Raw genomic sequence first — 21073 nt, 5'->3', positions numbered from 1 at the left:
TATCTGAATAAGGTTGTTTTAATAATATTTTTTTTAATATCTTTTAGCTGAATTTTTATTTACAGACCGTCGGTAAAACAGATTAAATTCACTGACCGTTAATAATTTTTTTTTTATTTTATGCAATTATTTGGCGTTAACTGTTCATTAATGTTTGTACTTTCATCCGATATTTTCAATTTGATGCATCCAATCTAGAAAAAAAGTATGAAGCTGTGTTATGTCGGGATCGCCTTGAGTGTCTTTATTTCATAGTTTGTACTTTTTTTCCAACTGAATGCACTGAATTGAAAGTATTTTTTACAAACATCAATGAGTTTTGCGCTACACAGTTGCACGAAATGATTAATAAATTTTATTTCTAGACTGTCTATAAAACAGATTTCTAACTTACCAACTGTTTGTAAATAAACTTTTTTTATGATTTCAAGTAACTATTTGACATTAAACATTCATCAATATTTAAGCCTGATCTACAATGTGTTCTTTGTTTCTTTTTTTCTTTTTATGTTTTTTGTTTTTTTTTTTAGTTTAAGATTTAAAGTTTGAGTCAGAAAGAGATAAAGAAAAAATAATGGGAAGCAAATAATGCATTATAGATCAAGCTTTATACTTTCATTCGGTGAAAGCACTTTTAATTTGATGCATTCAACTAGAAGAAAAGAGAAAGCTACGAAACTGCGTTATGTGTCAGGATTCATCATCGCCTTAAGAACCTTAATTTCGCAGTCTACTTTCCTTCCAATAGAATGTAACAAATTGCTTTTACAGGATGAAAGTACAAACATTAATGACTCGATAATGCTAAACAGTTGCATAAAATCATAAAATCTTTAATTTCCCACCACGAAATAAGCGCAATATATTCAATTTTGATTTACGAGCGCGTATCAACGTGCAAACGTAAATCAACGCTACTTGAGGCGAGAGGATCGGCGGTGTTAGTGACAATAATGAAGAGATCAATAACAGCAGCCGCGATATAATCCGCGATCAGACAAAGCGCCTAGGATAATGAGCAGAATTAATATCACCTTTAATACTCAATTTCCTCTCGTGCACGTTTGCGAGAAAAAATTTCACGCATCAATCAGTGGGACAATTTGCGGTGGTCTTTAAGAAAAGTATCTATATTTTCCTCGTGTAAAAAAATGATGTGAGTAGAGTAAACTCGCCATATTATGACCATATCGGGAAAAATGATCATAGGCTATAATTCCTCTAATAATTGCAAAACATTGCGTTTGTGTAATCAGTCACAAAGATAATCGATATTTATCGTAGTGTATGAGCATGTATTTTTAAAAATAGTAAAATTATGAATATTATACTATATGTTTATTTTCGATTACCTATAAACGTTCTCATGTGTCCACTAAACTTGCTTTAATATCGAATAAATTATAGTTAAGCTATCGCAATTAACGTTAGATACATAAAGAAGGTATGTAAATTGTAATAACATGCAGTTTTTATTTTCGTTTTCACTATTTGTTTATAAATATTATGGCCGTCTTTCACTCTCATTTTAAGTAAGATGGCTCACTATTATTCTATGTGTAATATGTTTTGATCGAAGATTGCATTTAAAATTTAAGTTTTGTAATAAAAGTTTCTATTTTATATATGAATTATATTTTTCAATAATAATATTTATTAAAGAATTAAACATGTATCTTTAGAGCTCTAATGATAAAACCAAACTTATAATAATAAGGTCTTTTATAAACGTACACAAAGAATCACACTTTTCACTGACAAAATACATCTCAAATACATCTGACTCTAATGCATTCCCCAATTTTTTATGATTTTTAAATAACCCCTCTTATCTAATATTCTTAATTCCCATTCGACGCGTGCGTTTACACTGCAAACGTTATTATCTTCATTATATTACATTGGCATGAACATTAGCACTTAGCTCTTAATGATCTTATTATTATCATATAAATATGTATTAAATATCCTATACTAAAATAAACATGTCAAATTATGTTTTCTTTATTTTATAAAGTAACAAATACATCTTGAACATAAAATATATATGGGCTACCTATTCCTTAATGTTATTAACCATTTTATCTGAAAAATTCAGGTAAAATGACCAATGCTCATGTTTTGACATTTGTGTAATAAATATCAAAATTTCAGTAAAATATTTTCCCTTTAACTCTGATAGTATTATATACTGTAGGCTTCAGTAAAGTAATGTGCCAAACGCTATTAAGAAATAACAATAAGAAATGTATTTTTTAGCATTTTAAAAAAGTATGGCCATCTTATGATGGCAGAGTTCACCCTAAATCTCGGGTGAAAAACAATTCGAGCACTGTGAACAAAATGATGATTTATTTGCGCTGTTTAGAATGTAACAAATCAAAGCAAATTTTTTGTTTATAAATATGTAGCATCTTAAATTTCACGAAATCATTGAGATCGTGTCTTTTTTGTACAATTGAAACAAACGATAATACTCGTTGTGAAAGGATAAAAGTAATAATAAAGATGTAAAAATAGTTAATGAAATTCCGTCTACGTAATCGATTGTCTTATTGAGGTTACCCGAGATGACGGCTCAAGTGTTTCCTCATTATTATCTTCACGCCAACGGTATTGACGTCTTAGGGCATTATATATAATAATACACCAATTGTTAATATGCATATATGTATATCTGTATGATTATGGACGTGCATGCCTTAACTGCTTAAAAAAAAATTATATCTCTCTGGCATAGATATCGAAATTTGTTTGCAATGTTTGTTGCAATAAGTAAGATTGAAATAATAATTTTCTTACATTTGTTGCACGGCAACAAAATGATAATACTTTGAAGTATTTTATCTGTATATTGTATGCGCTACATGCATGTGCATTTTCTATTACGTGTGCACGTCAACGATCTCTAATACCTAATTTATGATACTTAAGTGTCTAGTAAAAGAAAAATATGAATGTAACCACAAAACCACAAGCTGCCTTTGCCAACTTTGGTGACCAAAATTGTCTTTGCGCATATTACAACTGCGGAAGATGTAATAGTACCGAAATTGCCAACAAAAATTGACTCTTTAGTTGAGCTTAGCAACGATAACACTTGTCACGTTCGCGTGTTCAACTCAAATTATAAATGTGCACAAAATTCGTATTGAGGTGAAATTGAAAAAATTTTTACTCATGATAAACTCAAACGTTTACGAGAGATTTGAACGTCAAAGTTATCTCTGACGTTTCTTTCTAGTTGACCCATAATAATTCACTTATATATCTCGCGATAGTATTGTGTTAATTTTGCGTTTACTTTGATATTTCTTTATCTTATATTTCTCTTATTATTACTTTTTATTTTACTCTACTTTTGTCGACTAAAACTTAAAAGGAACTAAGTAAAGATATAATATAACAAATAAAAAATAAATCCCAATATTGTTATGATCATATAGTTATAATTGTATAGTTATATATAATTGCAATTGATTTTATAAGTTATAATAAACAACAAATTATAAAAGTCTAGAGAGTATATCGGCTGGAATGAAACGTAACGTCGAGATAGATTCGACATAAAATCGCTAAAGGTTAAATGCCGCATACACTGAAAAAAAAGTTTGGTAATACTTACCAAATGCGTTTTACCATACCATTTGGTAAATAGTAACCAATATGGTAAATGTTACCAAATGTTACCAAATGTTTGGTAATAATTATATTCACCCCTTATATTTAGTTGATACTATTTCACTAAATCTAGTAATTATAACACTGGATAATTATTACCAGAAATTTTTCTCAGTGTACAAGAATAAGAAGACCCTGATCCGAAGAGAGTACGGAATCCCGGGAGGAAAATAATTTATATAAGAGCGACCATAATGTGTATTTACCGATAGTTTGGAAGACAGTACGATTTATCTGTCCTCGATATCGAAACACAGGATACTTAAGTGTAAGAGCCCAATAAAAAATCATAAAAAGGGATATCAAGATGTCTCGATGTTTCAGGTGTTACAATCGTACCATGTGAAACACGGACATTATTCATAATATTACAAATATCCTGACAAGAGAACTTTTTTGTATCGTCGTGTAGTACTCAGTGTACACGTACACTGTGTGTAAGAGAAAAATACCTAAAAAAATAAAAAATATTTATTCGTTGGATACTAATAACATATTTACTGGTATTAATATAACATACTCTTACATAAGGAAAATATATATATAACATACTCTTACATAAGTAAAATATGTTCTTCAAATAAAGAAATATAAATTTTGTCAAAATCGTTGTTTTTCATGAGAACAATTGTTTATTCTGTTTAAACGAGAGAATTTAGAGTTAAGTAAATATATTATTGGTACACCCGCCGAATAAATATATTCTTTTAATTTTTTAAACATTTTCTCTCTAAGTGTAATAATTTGAAAATTAATAACTGAATGCGCGATTAATTCATCGGTAATTAAATGTGTGTTCTCGTTTTCGCGCGTAATTCTCCAGGAAATTGCACGATCTCACGCGAACGCGATTCCGCGTCTCAGAGAATGATCCTTTAAAATCTGCACTATCAAGCCTAGTGTCGATCGTCGATCGCGTGATCCTGCCGTCACGCTGTTCCTCGTCGCACTGGTGATCGCTAGTCGCGTGTACGCCGGGTGTAATTACGATAAAATAGCGTCGAAAGAGGGGGGAAAGGGAGGTCACAAGTACGTGCGCGTACAAACTGATTCGCTTCCAACCTCCGGTCAGCACCGGTGAAGGTATTGTAGGAGGGAGTCAAAATCGAAAGTGTAGCTTGCTCGCGGTTTTCACGTCGCGCGCCGTTTAGTCCATCGCGGTGTTCCGATCTAATGTATCGGTGACCTACCTGCCGATCTCCGATACTTTCTACTTCGTCGGTTTCTCCCGTCGTCGGTCAGACGGAGATCTCGCCGGATTTTTCGTCGCCGGCGACGATCTTTGAGGACAGTCCATCTGTCTTCTTTCAGCCGCGATCGTCTACACGCGGATTATATAAAAGAGATTCGTGTCTATGATTTTTAATAAAAAAAGAAATAAGAGAAGACAATAGAGATAAAAAAAGAGACTGCGAAAAACGAAGTCACTTCACGTGCTCACGAAATCACGTCGAAGACTCGAGAGGGTGAACGAACGAAAGAGCGAGATATCCGTTGAGAAGTTCCCCCGGGGTTACCCCACGAGAGAGAGAAAGCATGCGAACGATATAGACACCCGGCTACAAGATCTGGAAAAGTGAAAGCATGTTAAAAGAATCGGCATCAAGTTCGAAGCCGACAGAAACATAAATCCACTTCTATGAGGATTTTATTCGGGATTTTCTAAACGCAATAATCTTATCTTTATTCTTCCAACTCTTCAAGTGTTATTTCGAAAAGCTCTCGCCGCACAACAGTGACAACCCGGTTAAAGTCACTCTGCGAGCCAGAAATAGGGAAAAATTCAAAGAAATTAATTCTCTGCCTTGATGCGATTTGACGATGCACGAAGATCTTCATCATCCATAAAGCTTCTTTCCGATAAACGATAAAGAATAAAGCAACGAATGGTAAATTCGAAGAAATGCACGAGTCAAGAATAAGGCGAGACATCATGCAGTGATAAAGAATAACTGTCGTAATTACGCGGATTGTGTACATTTAATACGTTTTTATTTGCACTATAAATACATAAAAAAATACGAAATCATATTCTTATATTTACCACGTAATAAAAAGCGCTCACAGTGATATGTGGCGCGGATCGTAAAATACACACGACGTGACTTTCGTGCCCGACTGGACAATCCAATTTCGCCGCTCCAGCCAAGAAGATGTCAAGCTCCGAGTGCGTGGAGACCGGAAAGAGGTTCGATATACTTTCTAGATGGAGTCATCGGAAATCGCGAATGAAAAGAAAGAAAAACAAGACCCAAAGTATTCCCAAGAACTCGCAATATTCGCGCGAGGTTCTTCCCCTTCGTCGCTTTTCTCGTCATGATTACTGATCGACGTCTGATTTTTTATTGCACGAACGCACGACTTCCCATTTGGCAATATAACGCGTGAGTAATCGCGTCAGCCTTGGTGCGAAGGATCCGAAGAATTGCGAGCTCAAAATTCAAGGTACCGGTGTATGCCGCATCTAATTGGTTCCTGGGGGCCTTCCGTCGTCCCAGGAAAAAAAGGGAAAACGTATTATTGACATAGTTTCGCAAATTTCCGCAAGATCAATTTGCCTAGTTGCGCGGCAGATTACAACCGAGTTTCTCAGGCTCCGTTAGAGTTGCGATCGATTACGATGTAGCAATGTAACTAATGACGCGAGGAACGGCTTTCCCCGGCGTACCCTTTTACCGAAAGTGTCGCGTAACCGTGTATATATGTACGCGAGTATATATGTCAATTTAAACCGACAATTTGCAATGAAACTCGCAACGCAAGCCATTATTACACGCCTGTGATGTAATGCTAAACACAAACTCGACGATTGTCGTTCACTGGAATCTGTTGTTCGGTCTCATTAACGGTAATTTCATCCACGAACCGAATAAATAAGGCAGCAATCCTAATTATGAGTCGAGTTCCAATTTCGGATCAAACTTTGTCTATTAGTGTATTAAAAAAATACACGTATTTAATGTATACGAATACGAATAATGAATATAAATACGTAATGTGAAAACATGAAACAAATTCTTTTATGTTCTTTAGCTCGTTTACAAACAGTTAAATTCTAAAGCTATATTCACAAATATTCTTAATATTCTAATATCTAGAAAAAAACTAGGATATCAGTCGCTTTATTGATTCTTCAGACTTATGAAACTGTCAGTAGACTATGCTACGTATATCATTATTCTATATAGACCAAAACAATATATAGAAATTATTAATATAAAATTGAATACCGTATAAAACGTTATGCAGGCACGTAATATTTGCTGACCCATAGCTGGGACTTACGCATAAAAATGTTTCCAATTATTTCTTTATAATTTACAATAAACTAATTTAAAGTTTAATAATTTTTGTTTCAAAACTATAATGCGCATTAGTTACTTATATCAGTCAATAGCTCAAATTTATGTAAATGATTGAAAGTTTCACTAACCTTCAATGATCTACAGTTAGGACAAAATGCTCTGATTAATTTTTATCTTCATCCACTGGTGGATTTATCACAAGTAGAAAGACGTTACATAGAATTATAAATTTCATAAATTATAAAATGTGGAATTTATGAACATGATAAGTAAAGTAACCGACTATCCGATGACACAGAGGTACACAACTGACGTGCACGACTGACAAACGACGTGCACGTCAGTTGTGTATCTCTATGTCATCGAAGAATGTATATGATGTTCCAAGATTGATTCTACGTCAGTTTTAAAACAAAAATCTCGAGTGTTCACTTCTCGATTGTGTCATATATAGGGGGCCATACGAACTGCAGGCTTGCGAGTCGCGAATGAAATTACTCGACATTTGCCGGTGAAACTGAATATTACTGTAATTGCAGGAAATGAGATATTATTGAATTTCCACTACTTCATCCTTACTAACAGCTCTATTTTAAACGTTACCATCACATCCGAATTGTTCTTACGACACATTTTACGTTTACGTAACTTGTATCACATCAGAAAGCGGCGAAGACGCTTTAATTACATTTAGCTTTGTTTTTACTGAAAACAGCCCGCGTCACAACTGTGCCTGCAACAAACTTGATTGTACGAAACGAACACGTGTTGTAAATAACTACATAAATAGTGCAGGTTTCGATCGCAATTTACCGTATACATGTTTAAGACGAAAGCATCAATTTCCGGAAAGTTAATCGCCAAGTAAGGTAATTTTCTAATCAAAGCAAGGCATAATAGCTAACTTTAACTTGTTATTAAAAATTTATTGTATAAAACAAATGTCCAAACATTGACAGGTTTATCTTATAAATTTGTTTCCTCATAATCTCTATATGTATATCAGTGTAAAAACCAATATTCAATTAATTCGTTTTTACCATCAACGAGTAACACTTGCGCAGTCAGTTTTTGTAGAACATTCTCTCGCACAGTGCTCTGACCCGTCCAGAGATTGATACATTAACTTCAAGTGTTACTCTGCTGTTTCCGCATGAATTTTACACTTCACATTTTATTTCTCTCCCTCCGCGTTTTGTTTGCATAAACAACTTTCCATTGCGTGCACATATCACAAATAAATTCCCCGTTATTAATTAACAAATGAACACTTCGCTTTGCAAGACTTTACTCTAAAGACTCTCGCCTGACTCGAAACACTAGAAGCACAGGTGTACATTGATCTGATCTACTTGTTCTATTTTAACAAAACTAATTACTGCAATCCGAATTGTGCTATTAAGTGCACCGAAATAAACGGTAGACGACGTCTGTACCTGCCTGCTCGTAAATAGGCCACTGACCAATCTCGTCGCATTAATGCCGCCCCCGTGCAACGGCTAATTAATATTCTTTGCGTCAATCAGAACTGCCTGCGAGACGGCGTTGCCATTTCTCATCTCCTTTGCATTCGGCCGGTCAGCTGGCGACGAGAAATCTCATTAATAAATAATCGCTCGATGACAATTCGACCGGGTCGACTCAGGCCGGGAAGGTGTTACCGAAGTGATGCAGCGCGATATCGATATGGTATCACGGAAAACCTTGGCACGGCGCGCTTAAAGAGCCCGGAAAAACGCGCGTTTCCGTAGGCTCGGTCTATTGTCAAGTACGTGACACGTAACAAAATACTGAATTAAACGTAACGTAACTAAATACTTAAAAGAATAATTGTTATCGTGACGATAACAGCTCACGCACGACTATGACATCAATTTCTTCAATTTCGACGAAAGTTCCACATAGATCATGTATCGTGGCTGACTGCAGAACAAAATCGTAGCAGAGAACAAAACTGTCAAAAAGGTGCGTAATCGGTGCTGGACATTGATTGATGAAAATTATCTTCGATTAAAATAATTGGCGAATCAACGGCCGAAATTAACCAATCGTCATGTATGCAATCACGAGTAATTCAATTGATTAGTAAAATTAAATATTAATCAGTGGTATATCAATCACATCCAAGTTTGATTAATAATTAATTCCATCAGTAGATGAAATGATCTTTGATTTTGCGAATAATTAATGTAGGTTACGTATTTATCGATTATTTTAGTCAAAAAGGATTTTCATCGATTAATGCTCGACGCTACGCGCAACAATATATTTCTCGCGCGCGTTTGCGTATGACGTTTCGCAAACAGTTCACGGCTCGTGTGAATTTCGCACGTGAATTGTTTCGGGATACGTTTTCTCATCATTCTTCCTTTTCGCGGCAGAGTGCGAAGTCGTGAGATAATTGAGAAAAACGGCAGCGCTTATTTCTCCGAATTACGCGATTCAGTCGCCGAGAACTGAATGATTAGCGGCTCGACCGTTTTTGTCGCAATTTCCCGACAAAATCTGATTCTCATTCGGGCGGTTAAATGTCGTGGACCATTCAATTTCCCGTAGCACCGATTGTATTGTCGACGTACATTGTGCGCGCACGAAGGACACTCGGTACGTGCTCTAAGTGCAATTAAAGTCAGATCTGAACGGCCGATACAAAATCGGCATCGATTGGTACGTCCTTCGACGTACGTAGCGTCCAACTTTTGTACCAAGTTATGAATTCTTAGACACGTAACTGCATAATACTACAAACTCACTCGCTCGTGTTTCCCGTGCGCTTCTAAGAAACTTCATGCGACAGCTCCTTTATAATTTGTTGCCCGAGAATGGCCTAGTCGCGACATTCTTACAAAAATCATGTCAGTTTTGAATTAGTCAAGATTTTTTAGCCTAATTTAACCTTCTCGAATTCAGTAAAAAACAGATTAATCATCAACAAAGTGATAGTCGTTATTATTTACGAAAAAAAAAGAATGATTATGTTAACTAAAAAAATAGTAACATATGACATAACTTCTCTTTCTGGCTTCAAGAATCAATCCTTGGCTGCACTCCCGATTCGTAGCCTCTAAAATATATTTTTTTCGAGCAACAAAAAATCACAGTGCTAATGTATGATGTCACATGGATCAACGTAATCAAGAATTTGTTACTGGAGCTAAAAATAAAAGAAACAAATATATATTTCAAGCTCTAAAGGTAAAACCTAACTTTACGAGGAAAATAAGACCATTGAGAGCTAATGCTGGATGTTCGTGCAATTTTTATATAATGAGGAGGATAATAATGTTTGTGTATTAATGCATGTACCGAATGATTTTTCGTAGTTAACGATTTGTCGTTAATTAAGACCGGTAAATCATTCAGCATGTGCGTTAACACCACATTTTTCTAGTTAACATAATCATTCTTTTTTTTCGTAAATAATGACGACTATCACTTTGTTGATGATTAATCTGTTTTTTACTGAATTCGAGAAGGTTAAATTAGGCTCAGAGATCTTGACTAATTCAAAACTGACATGATTTTTGTAAGAATGTCGCGACCAGGCCATTCTCGGGCAACAAATTATAAAGGAGTCGCATGAAGTTTCTTAGAAGCGCACGGGAAACACGAGCGAGTGAGTTTGTAGTATTATGCAGTTATGTGTCTAAGAATTCATAACTCGGAATTCATAACAAAAGTTGGACGCTACGTACAAACATTATTATCTTTCCCACTATATAAAAATTACATGATAAAATTAGCTCTTAATGGCGTCACTAAAAATAAAAGTAATACTTTACTATCTTCCGATTAACATAATTATTCATTTTTTTCGTGTATGATTGCTCATTAGCATGCCAACGTCATTGGTCGTGTCTAATAGAAATAGAAGGTGGCCGCCTACTAGAAGAGACCGGAAAAACTATGCTTATCTAACGCAATATGCATATATGTATATATGTATATATGCATATATGTATATATGTATTTAAGTAGATAACAAAATAAACTAAGTTGTTATCATTGCTTATACATAACCTTGCCACTAATGTGCGTTGTGCACTGAACAAACTTAAATGTAATTAACCAATTTAAACCACTTATTTGAAATTGCTGTACTTTGAATATTTCTGTACGAAAATAGTTTCGTTTTTTAAGTCATTAGGAGAACCTGACCTGAAGAAATTATTTGTAAAAAAGTGAAACGTGCAGCACAATGTCAAAAATGAACAAATTTCGGACAAATGGCGAGCAATTTTCCCTAAGAAAGTTCTAAAGAAGAATAACTGCGTATCTTGTCTGTTCATTTCGAGTTCGTAAAATTGCACATTTTCCTTTTCGCGCGCGCGAGCAAGAGCAACGAACGCATTTGTGTTGCCGCGCATGTGGAAAACAAGATCGCGTTACGTCATTATTGAACTTGTTTCATTCCGAGCGAAAGAATAGCGACCTGACAACGGGAGAATAACAACTGACACGTTTCGGGTCCCAAAGCTGTCCCATAAATCGTGACACACCGACTCCGCGTGATCTGTAAAATGACGAAATGGCGGAAGAAAATCACTGGGCACGATTAGGGCTAAGATAATTACTCGTTTTGTCACGCGACCTCGCGTAAACACACGATTCGCTCTAATCGTCACATTGTTCGCCCGACGACTCGTGTGACACTCGCTGCAAATGATTTTACACCGGCACGATTCGACATAAAAGGCTCGCTTACAACCGTCAACTGTTATTGCGCTTATGTAATTATGCGCGTTCTCGAACGTTTGCGCAACGCGCGACATGTGGATCATCGTAAACCGGTTTACCGTTCTTTGAGCGCGCGAGCGAGATTATCGGTTTATTTTTGTCCCCTCAGGATACTAGAAATTTATGCACTATCACCTCTTTCTTCCTTTCTAATGAAGACATCAAGCCACGACTTCAGGGACATTCTCTGCGCGCATTAAACGCGCGCTAAGTGTGATACGCGTCGTTATCCTGATTAATTACGCATACGGAGACCGACATAACAGAGATTCTTAACACTTATATTATCGTTAGAGCTACCACAATTTTCCACCACATGCGTACGTGTACGCACACGCTTGAAAATAATAGTCACCACGCATTACATCAGCTCTCCCTGTATATATTGAAGTGTTTTGCGAATAAACTCAGTCATCTTCGCGAATACGCCGTACTTTTACCTTGATAGTTGCCTGTGTCCTATTTAACATCGTTTATTCGGCTGATTGAGTATTCAATGCAGTACACGTAGACGCGTAAGGTTTTGCCGAGCGTGTTGAATCCCAAAGTCTTCAGGGTTATTAAGTAACTCTTAGTTTCAGAGAATATTATTTTTAGAAAGAAAAAGACAAAGTCAGTTATATCTATCTACTTATCAAGGTATGCTAAATATACGTATTAATAAATATATGAGAAACCGAATGAATATCTTAAAATTTATATACTGTTCGATCAAAAAATAGCACGATTCATATATTTCTCGTTCGTGACATATTGTTTGCTATTGTGTTGTTTTCATAAAAAAGAAAAACGAATCGTTATGACGCTCTTTTTGACTTTTTGGCCTTTCAAGTGATTATCATCTCAATACGAGAATTCTCGCGAAAATATGACTCTACAGGTATATTGCGAAAGTTTCGAAAATTATTCCTCCATATACGCAGCGCTGACACTGACGGGCTTTTATCTAAATAATTGATTGATGGGCGCTTGACGTACCGTAAAACTTCTTATTAGTCTTCGAGTTAATATGTCTACACGAGGAAAAATAATTTTGCTCTTTTAGCAAAATCGTCGTTGCTACTGTATATTTATCTGTAGTGACATCAAAAAAATTTAGTTGGCATAACTAATCTTACAAATTGTTCGTTATGAGAGCAGAAGTAGTTTCGTTGCTAGGATAGAAAAAATTTGTTAAGTGTATTTATCCTAAGAATTACGTTTGCTATTGATGCAAAAAAATCCTTAGCAAATTTATTTGCTATCGGAGCAAAACCGCAACTGCTTATATAAATCATGGTTTTTATAGCAAAATAATTTGTAGATTCAGCAAATTATATCCAGCAAATAGTGATTAGTACTCTTAGCAAATCGTTTTGCTGTCTATATAATAACGAAAAGATTTTGCTAGTAGAAAATTTGCTGGGCCAGCAAATTATTTTTCTTCGTGTAGGATAATTTAAACAGCAGTTATAATATAGAATATTCCATGCGCGAGGAAAAAGAGTACGATAAAATAAGATTAAGATAAAATTTTAAAAATTAAAATAATAAAATATTAATATTAATAATAAATATTAATATTATGTAACAAGGACACACACACACACACATCTTAAAGATTTTAATTTAATTTATGTACAAGATTATTCACGAGAAATTCTAAAGGGAGTTTTAAGAAGTTTTATATAGATAAGTTAATTTTATTAAATATAATTTCACTATATATTTCGATCGTCTTATTATTAAAATATATGTTGCATTAATTCTTCGTGTATTTCAGGAGTGATGATAAAACGGTTGCGGTCAACAAGACACAGGTCTCCAAATTTCGACAAACGTTACCGCAATGTTGCGCGGTTAGCGCAAAAAATTTACTACTGCTCACGTTCGGTTCTTCTTTGGGGTTTTCAACTATCCTCATCCCGGCTTTACAGAGAGATGATTCGGATATCATTGTCAGTTTAGAGGAGCTAACATGGATCAGTAAGTATCGGCTTGAGTAAACAAAGAATATCAGCTCTCTGGAATATAAACTGGGAATTTTTTCAATGAAATTTTTTAAGTTTCATTCCGCTTTCTCTACAATATTCATCCATCGAAATCGAGTCCCGCGTAATTATCAACATTTTAATCGACAAACTAAAACTTAGCTGATAAAGCCGAATTAACCCATTAAGGCCCAAGAGAAAACCGCTAAGGATTATCTTTCAAAAACCATCTAAATTAGGGCAAAATGTCGAAATTAGTTAAAAAGTGAAAAAAAAATTGTGTTGGATATTTCGGCCCGAAAATTTGAAATTTTAATCTATTTGAGTGAGAACCCTTTTGGGGGGGTTTTGGGTTCGCTGAGTATGAATATGTACTTATTTTTTCAAAATTTTTCAAAACATATTTTCATTGAAATAAACCAAAATTAAAAATTTTTGGCCGCCATATTGATTTTTAAAATAAAAAACCATTTTTCTTCTACAGTCTGCTAAAGTATGATGTTTTGCCCCAAAACAAACACCTTAAAAAGGTAGCTTATAATTTGGTTGGATTTTTCACCAAATAACAAAACTATGTCAAATTTTCGCATCTTTGAGCGGACATATTGAATCCGCCACTACGAATTTTGAAAAAATAAGTGCATATTCATGCTCAGCGAATCCCAAACCCTCCCCCCCCCCCTTATACGGATTTTCACTCAAATAGGTCAAAATTTAAAATTTTCGGGCCGACATATTGGTCCGCTATCTTGAATTTTGAAATCCAACACAAATTTTTTTTTCACTTTTTAACAAATTTCGACGCTTTGTCCTAATTTAGATGGTTTTTGAAAGCCTATCCTCAGCGGTTTTCTCTTGGGCCTTAATGGGTGTGTTACGGTGCATATCTTTCTCTCTCTCTTTCTCTCTCTCCCCCCTCTCTCTCTCTCTCTCTCTCTATCTATCTATCTCTATCTACTGATCTTTATAATAATATAAGAATATAATTATGTTTTCACATAACAATATAATCAGTGATAACAATAAGATATATTCTCCCAGGTAGTCTGAATTTATTTCTCGTGCCAATCGGCTGTCTCGTGAGCGGACCGCTCTCGCAACATTTCGGGAGAAAGCGCACAATGATGATGTCCAACATTCCATTTGTGGTGGCCTGGCTGATATTTCACTATGCCAACAATTCAGCGATGCTGTTTACAGCGCTCGCGTTGACAGGACTGACCGGAGGTCTTCTAGAAGCACCGGTTTTGACTTACGTTGCAGAAATAACGCAGGCTCACTTGCGCGGCATTCTCTCTGCGACTTCCTCAGTAGCCGTCATACTAGGTGTCTTCACGCAGATGTTAGGTGGCAGTTTGGCTCACTGGAGAACGGTAGCATTGATCAACCTGGCTTATCCGGTTCTTTGCTTCTTCTCGTTGTGCCTGGTGCCCGAGAGCCCGTATTGGTTTGCTGGTGAGCTACCTCGCACGAACGATTCACTTATTGAGAGATTGTCCACTCGACGATTAGACAATTGAATTATCTGACTTGATTCTATACGCTTTTATCTAGTTTAATTTCGATTTAATTGAATTTAAGTCAATTTAATTCAATAAAGACATTAAATACACACGACATACACGATATATACCGTTTCTCCGTCTTCCTCGCGCGAAATCGTATTTCAATATTCGAAAGTGTGTTTTGGCTGCTCTGTGTAATTTTTTATTTCTACAAAACGAATATCCAACTATGTTTCGTGTTGGGAGTCAACAATTCGGCGCGTCGGGTGCGTTCGCTTTTTTCTTTTCAGTTAAAGGTCGTCTTAAGGAATCAGAGCAAGCTCTCTGCTGGCTACGCGGCTGGGTAGGCCCGAACCAAGTGAGAGACGAATATCGGACGCTCTGCGAAGCGGTGCAGAAGCCGGCCGATACCGGGGAGAAAGAAAAGACCTGGCGATTGTACACCAAACGCACGTTCTACCTGCCTTTCATCCTGGTTAGCGCAGCTTTCTTCATCAGCGCCTTTAACGGCATCGCGACCTTGCAGACTTTCGCCGTCGTGATATTCGTGAAGCTCAAAGCGCCGATCGACAGTTATACGGCCGCGGTGTGTTTAGGTGTCGCGCAATTGATCGGCACTTTGATCTGCGTGATGGCGATTCGTTTTATGGGAAGACGCACACTGTCCTTCCTGTCGGTTGGCGGCACCGGCCTGTGCTTCCTCCTCGCTGCTATCTACGGCTATCTGAACGACGCGGAGTACATAAATGGGGTGAACTACACCTGGATACCGACCATTCTCATGATAGGCAGTGCCTTCTTGTCGCATATCGGCATCAGGTTGCTGCCGTGGATCCTCGTGGGCGAGGTGTTCCCCGTGAATGTACGTTCGCGAAATTGACAATGATCTCGTATTTATTCCCTCTTTAATTCTTAATTTTAATCTCGCGTAACTCTTGTCGACTTTTCTCTTAGTTTTCTTACACGCGTGCAATTAAATTAGCAATCGATTGAAATTCGAGTGGAAAATTCTCTTCTTTAACCCTAAGGCTATGACGTTATTTTTATCAACGTTAATTACAGTGCAGAGTCTTTGACCAACCCTATTTTGTTTTTATTAGATAAAAAATATGGTAAAAATATTAGGTAATATCTAAATAGAATATTTACTTACAATCTTTAGTATTTTAATACAAATTTTTCTTAAAAGACACTGCAAAAATTATTCTTGAAATTTTCTCGCAGCCTAAGGGTTGATACTGAGCTGTTCTTTTCATGATTTCGGAATCGAATGCGAACAGAGATAAAGAGATGCCTCCCTATAAAGATACCAATTATTACATTTGCATGCGTTTCACTTCAAAGAAATATCTATTTTCTTTCGTGTAATATGATTTTTCCTGGAATATTACGTCACGAAGCTGAATAATTGATCTCGTCTATGTAGCTCGTAAGTATTTAACGACAATGTTTTCATTATATCAAATGATTTATGTTGATAACCAGGTACGCAGCAGCGCGACCGGCGCGGCCGGCTCGATCGGCTACATCTTCACATCGATCGCAAATAAATCCTTTCTCTACATAATGAACGGGCTAACACTGTCCGGCACGTTCTTCTTCAACTTTCTGATCAACCTGATCGGCGGCTGTTTACTATTCGTGATATTACCCGAGACCGAAGGTAGGACTTTGAGGGAAATCGAGGAACATTACGCAGGCATACAAGACCTGAGGAACAGGCCTAGAAAGGAACAACACGTCTTAAAGGAGAAATGGGCTGCCACGAATTCGGCGGTTGTCTACGATGAAAATAGCGAGAGCAAATTGTAAATTGACTTATCATTGCCGACGCGTTGTGCGATAACATTATTTATTCAATGAAGTTTTGTTAAGAACAATGCGAAATCGCGTTAACCGGACGAGCTGGATACCTGGTTTTTTGAACGAAGAAAATATGAACAAAGTCCAGCTTCGAAGGTTATTATTTTCTAGACACGGTTATTAAATCTAATAGCCGCTGTGCGCGGTTTATTATGCGCCGCTTGAACAAGAGAAAAATCATCGCGCAAACAAATCGATCGCCTTTCCGCCATTGACGTTGGAATAGATGAAGGAAAAGAGGGGAGAGAACAAGAGATGATCGAATATAAAGTGATGATGAATTTTAATTAATTTGGAAGTAGCACAGCGGAGCTCAATTATACAAAAGCACGTAATTGAAGCAATTTTACTGATTCCGAGGTGAAACTTCCGGGCAAGGAGCTAAAAAGCGAACGCGCGATTCCACAAGGTTACAGCGCGTTAAAGTCGCGAGTTACTTATCATTTCGCGTTACTTCGTAGAAAAAAACGCGAAGCCGCCACGAAGAGCTCCTAATATCGGTTAAGAGCGGAACGCTCGAGAAGCAGACATTGCCTTATCGATCTCGAGCTTGTTCCTCCGCTATCGCTTATAGAAGCTTCCATATTTCATGAGAACGCGTTCTGTTGCGCGATTAGATACGTCGGTTTTAATAAATACACGAGGCCACGATTGTCAAGTGAAACTAAACTAACTATACCGACGGATACGTGTTACTCTCGTGCGACGATTTAGTGATTATTAGTGCTAAACGTACAAAGGATATATTTTGAGCTAAAGTGTCAGATGATTTTATTTTTGTATTTCGCCCAAATATTGTTCACGGTGGAATATTACACGTCCATTCGATGAAGTTAAGAATTCTTAATGAATAGAGACGCTGTAAATAGTAGACTTTACGCATTTTTGTAATGTATAATAAAAAGCCTTATACATAAAATTAAGGAACGACTGCTAATTAATATATAAGTAATATCGAAAAGAAAAGAAGAATTATCCAAATAATCCATTTTTATATATATAAATAATTGACCGTATCTCAAACCGCCGAAAATAATCGATTATTTTTTAATCTTTGCATAATTACTTATATTATACTTAATAAATAATATGTAATTGCATCTATAGACCTACCGCTGAAGAAAGAAAGAATATCGTAGTACTTGGAAATAAAAAGTTTATTTGATCTTTCATTGAGTCATATTACGACTTTATTCTATCAGTAAAAACGGTAGCTACTCGTAGTGGAGATTTTGCAAATATATTTTGGAATGATATGTCTTGCTAGACCCGTGGAAAAGGCGCTTAACAGATTGCCTGGCGCCAACCAGCGGTATTGCAAAAAGGCCAGTTACCAGTGGGTTTGAATCTTGACTAAATAAGGTTCGCATCTTGGCTGTAATATTTTACCGTCTTTAATTCAAACGTGCATAACGAGCCGTTGCCGTGTTTAACGGAGAAAGCGAAGTCGTAGTACGACTCAATGATAGGTCAGACTGACTTTTTCAATGCAATTCAACAGCGGGAATTAGGAAAGCTTTTTATTTTCCTATTTAACGATATTATTTTTATGTTATTTTCCAAGTATATCTTTAACTCAATGTATTGTTTCCAAAAACGTCTTACGCGTGCTCAGCAAAATATCACACAATTATTACAGACAAAATGAAGATGTTATTGGTATCCTGTCAAATTAAAAGTGATCAGAGAAAATTGATACGCTTCATATATTTAACATATGATGACGCATCGGCATAGTTGAGGTCGTTCACTTATAAACAGTAAGTGTATATGCACAAGCATATTAATATATACCGTGAGAAGCGAACGTTTGAGGTGTTACACCGCTAGAAATCAATATTGTTAATCAGACCTTCTCCCCAGTCGACAGAAATACAAGGAAACTCTAGGTTCTCCAGTCTCACTATAGATGGAACACATAGTATTCTATGTGAGGCAAACATAGGTCGGTTATTACTTCACGCTGCATATTTGAGATACTTTTGCTCAATCATACTTTTCTTTATCGGATTCAGCATTGATTGTTCCACAATGAGGAACTTTGAAAATAATTCTGTCGCGATTTTCGTTAATTTATTATATTAAATATGCTCAAATTAAACATTAGATTGTCTTTTCCTCGTGGAAAGGGGACATCATCTCTAAGTAAAAAGTATCCTCCTCAAGATACTTCCGGAATCTCCAAATTAATTCTCAAAAACGTAACTCATTCCGATAAAAAACACGAAGTTACGCGATTTCCTAATTAAGGTCAGAATCACTCGGTCGCTCGTTTATTCCCTTCGGAATAGCATGATGACGTGTCTGTGTTTCAAGCATTTCCTGCCCGATAATGAAACTTTTCTCAATTAAGAGCACCCAAGAAGGAAGCGAGTGAAAACACACTTCGACAAAAACAACAAGTGAAAAAATTGCGTTCATGGTGATGACCGACGCCGCGATCGATTCACGAAATGATTCGATCGACCAGGAGCGGCAGATCGAAAGTCGCGGAAGTCGACGTGATATCCACGGGGGGAAGCCCCGGATCAACAAGTGTCCTCTCTCTCCCTCCTAGCAGGAGGGTGTGCGGCCCACCACCTATTCACAGTTATATTGATGTCAGTCGGGGCGTTCGGCGGGCGCAAGCGCGGCTTTTCCTCCGGATCGGGCCGACACGGGCGGGGGTTCGTACGAAATGGTCGATATTTTAGCTATATACGCGGAGTCTACGGTGGCGCGAGACCTCACCGTGAGCCAGCAGTCCAGTCTCTTTGTAATCGCGAAATAAACCCTTGCCGCGCTATCGTGCTGCGTGCGACCGACGAGAGCGGTCGCGGGTTGCATCGTGAGGGAGTAATATCTTTCGTTTAGTGCGCCGACAGAGGGAAAGAGAAAGGGGGAGAAAGAGGGAGGAAGAGATAGAGAGAGAGAGAGAACTACCCCACGCATCAACTGAACCGTCCCCGTCGTCGTTGTCGTCGTCATCGTCGTTGTCGTCACCGCCGCCGCCGCCGCCGCCGCCGCCGCCGCCGCCGCCGCCGCCGCCACCGTCGCCGCCGCCAACGCGCGCGTTACTACACCGTGCGTTAAATATTAATCGATCGGTGGCAGCGCCGAGCGCAGCGCGTGGTGCATCCGTCGCATCTCTCGTCGCATCGACGGTCGCCGCCGACTACGTTCGTGCGGGATTGCCCTCGTCGCACTCGAGGAGGCACGAGCGATCCGCCGTCCGCAAGGAGAGACCACCTCCTTTCCCACCTTCAGGGAGTAACCCTTCCAGGTGACGTTTCGCTTCGACGCTCGCTCGCTCGCTCGCTCGATTCGACAATCTCGCCCGTGGCGATCGTCAGATACAAGAGACTCGCGAAAACCACCGAACACACCGACGGATTTTCGAAACGCGAAGGGTAAACTTGCGTCGATAAGCTTGCTTATTGATTTCTCTTCATCTGTTCCTCTCTTTCCTTCTCACTCTCCCTTCCCCTCTTTTATCTTATATCTTTCTGCCTCTCTCTGTCTATCTCTCTGCCTATCTTGGTCTCTACCCGCTTCCGTCTCTTTGACGTTCCTGCTCTTCTGAATGATACTCGCCTCTCTCTCTGTTTCATGCAAAACGCGTATCGATCAGATTCGTCTTATATTACTCCCTGCCCGACGTCTTTCCCTCTTACTCTTTTGCTGTTCTGCGTATACGAACCGCAACTTTTCATTACTGGGAGAAGGCCCCCATACATCCCCGAGATACATTTTCCCGCAGTGCCTCGGCGGCTCGACCTGGCCTGACAGCGAAACGCGCTTCGATCTCCTGCGCGTTCGCTTTCTCTTGGTCGACCGTCACGGGAACTGCGGGCATGATCGTCAACTTTCCATTCACCCGGGCTCACCTTTTGCGTCTCATGCGACATACCGTAGGGTCGTGACGTATATGTGTGTGCGCGTGTGTGTGTATGTGTGTACGTGTGTGTGTGTGAGAGAGAGAGAGAGAGAGAGAGAGAGAGAGAGAGAGAGAGAGAGAGAGAGAGAGAGAGAG

The 21073-nt window shown here is 37.7% G+C and overlaps 2 protein-coding genes and 1 long non-coding RNA gene across 5 annotated transcripts in view; 2 read left to right on the top strand and 1 right to left on the bottom strand.

Annotated features, from left to right (window-relative positions):
- LOC116850580 overlaps positions 1-21073 on the bottom strand; it is a 298594-nt gene that overhangs the window by 210793 nt on the left and 66728 nt on the right. The window lies entirely within an intron of this gene.
- LOC116850574 (facilitated trehalose transporter Tret1-like) lies at positions 4655-18446 on the top strand. 2 transcript variants are annotated; one of them, XM_032829025.1, is made up of 6 exons: positions 4655-5869; positions 12321-12362; positions 13486-13688; positions 14735-15148; positions 15489-16060; positions 16684-18446. In XM_032829025.1, the coding sequence occupies exons 1-6, from the start codon at positions 5835-5837 to the stop codon at positions 17008-17010; spliced, it is 1593 nt and encodes a 530-aa protein (XP_032684916.1). In that variant the 5' UTR covers positions 4655-5834; the 3' UTR covers positions 17011-18446. The 2 variants fall into 2 exon arrangements, with proteins under 2 accessions (XP_032684916.1, XP_032684917.1); XM_032829026.1 differs by lacking the exon at positions 12321-12362 and having other exon boundaries at positions 4658-5869.
- The window catches only part of LOC116850578 (ras-related protein Rab-3), a 10064-nt gene continuing 8741 nt past the window's right edge, over positions 19751-21073 (top strand). Inside the window, exon 1 of one of the 2 annotated variants that reach the window (XM_032829036.1) lies at positions 19751-20323. The gene's annotated coding sequence lies outside the window, so the exon portion shown is untranslated. Of the gene's footprint in view, positions 20451-21073 lie in introns of both variants that reach the window. The other variant, XM_032829037.1, reaches the window with a different exon arrangement.

This window comes from Odontomachus brunneus, unplaced genomic scaffold, assembly GCF_010583005.1.
Source record: "Odontomachus brunneus isolate Ranch 3 - 2012 unplaced genomic scaffold, Obru_v1 Obru_scaffold_149, whole genome shotgun sequence".
Classification (NCBI taxonomy): Eukaryota; Metazoa; Arthropoda; class Insecta; order Hymenoptera; family Formicidae; genus Odontomachus; species Odontomachus brunneus.
The sequence above is the reverse complement of the archived record's forward strand: the minus strand, read 5'-3'. Positions and strand labels throughout refer to the sequence as shown.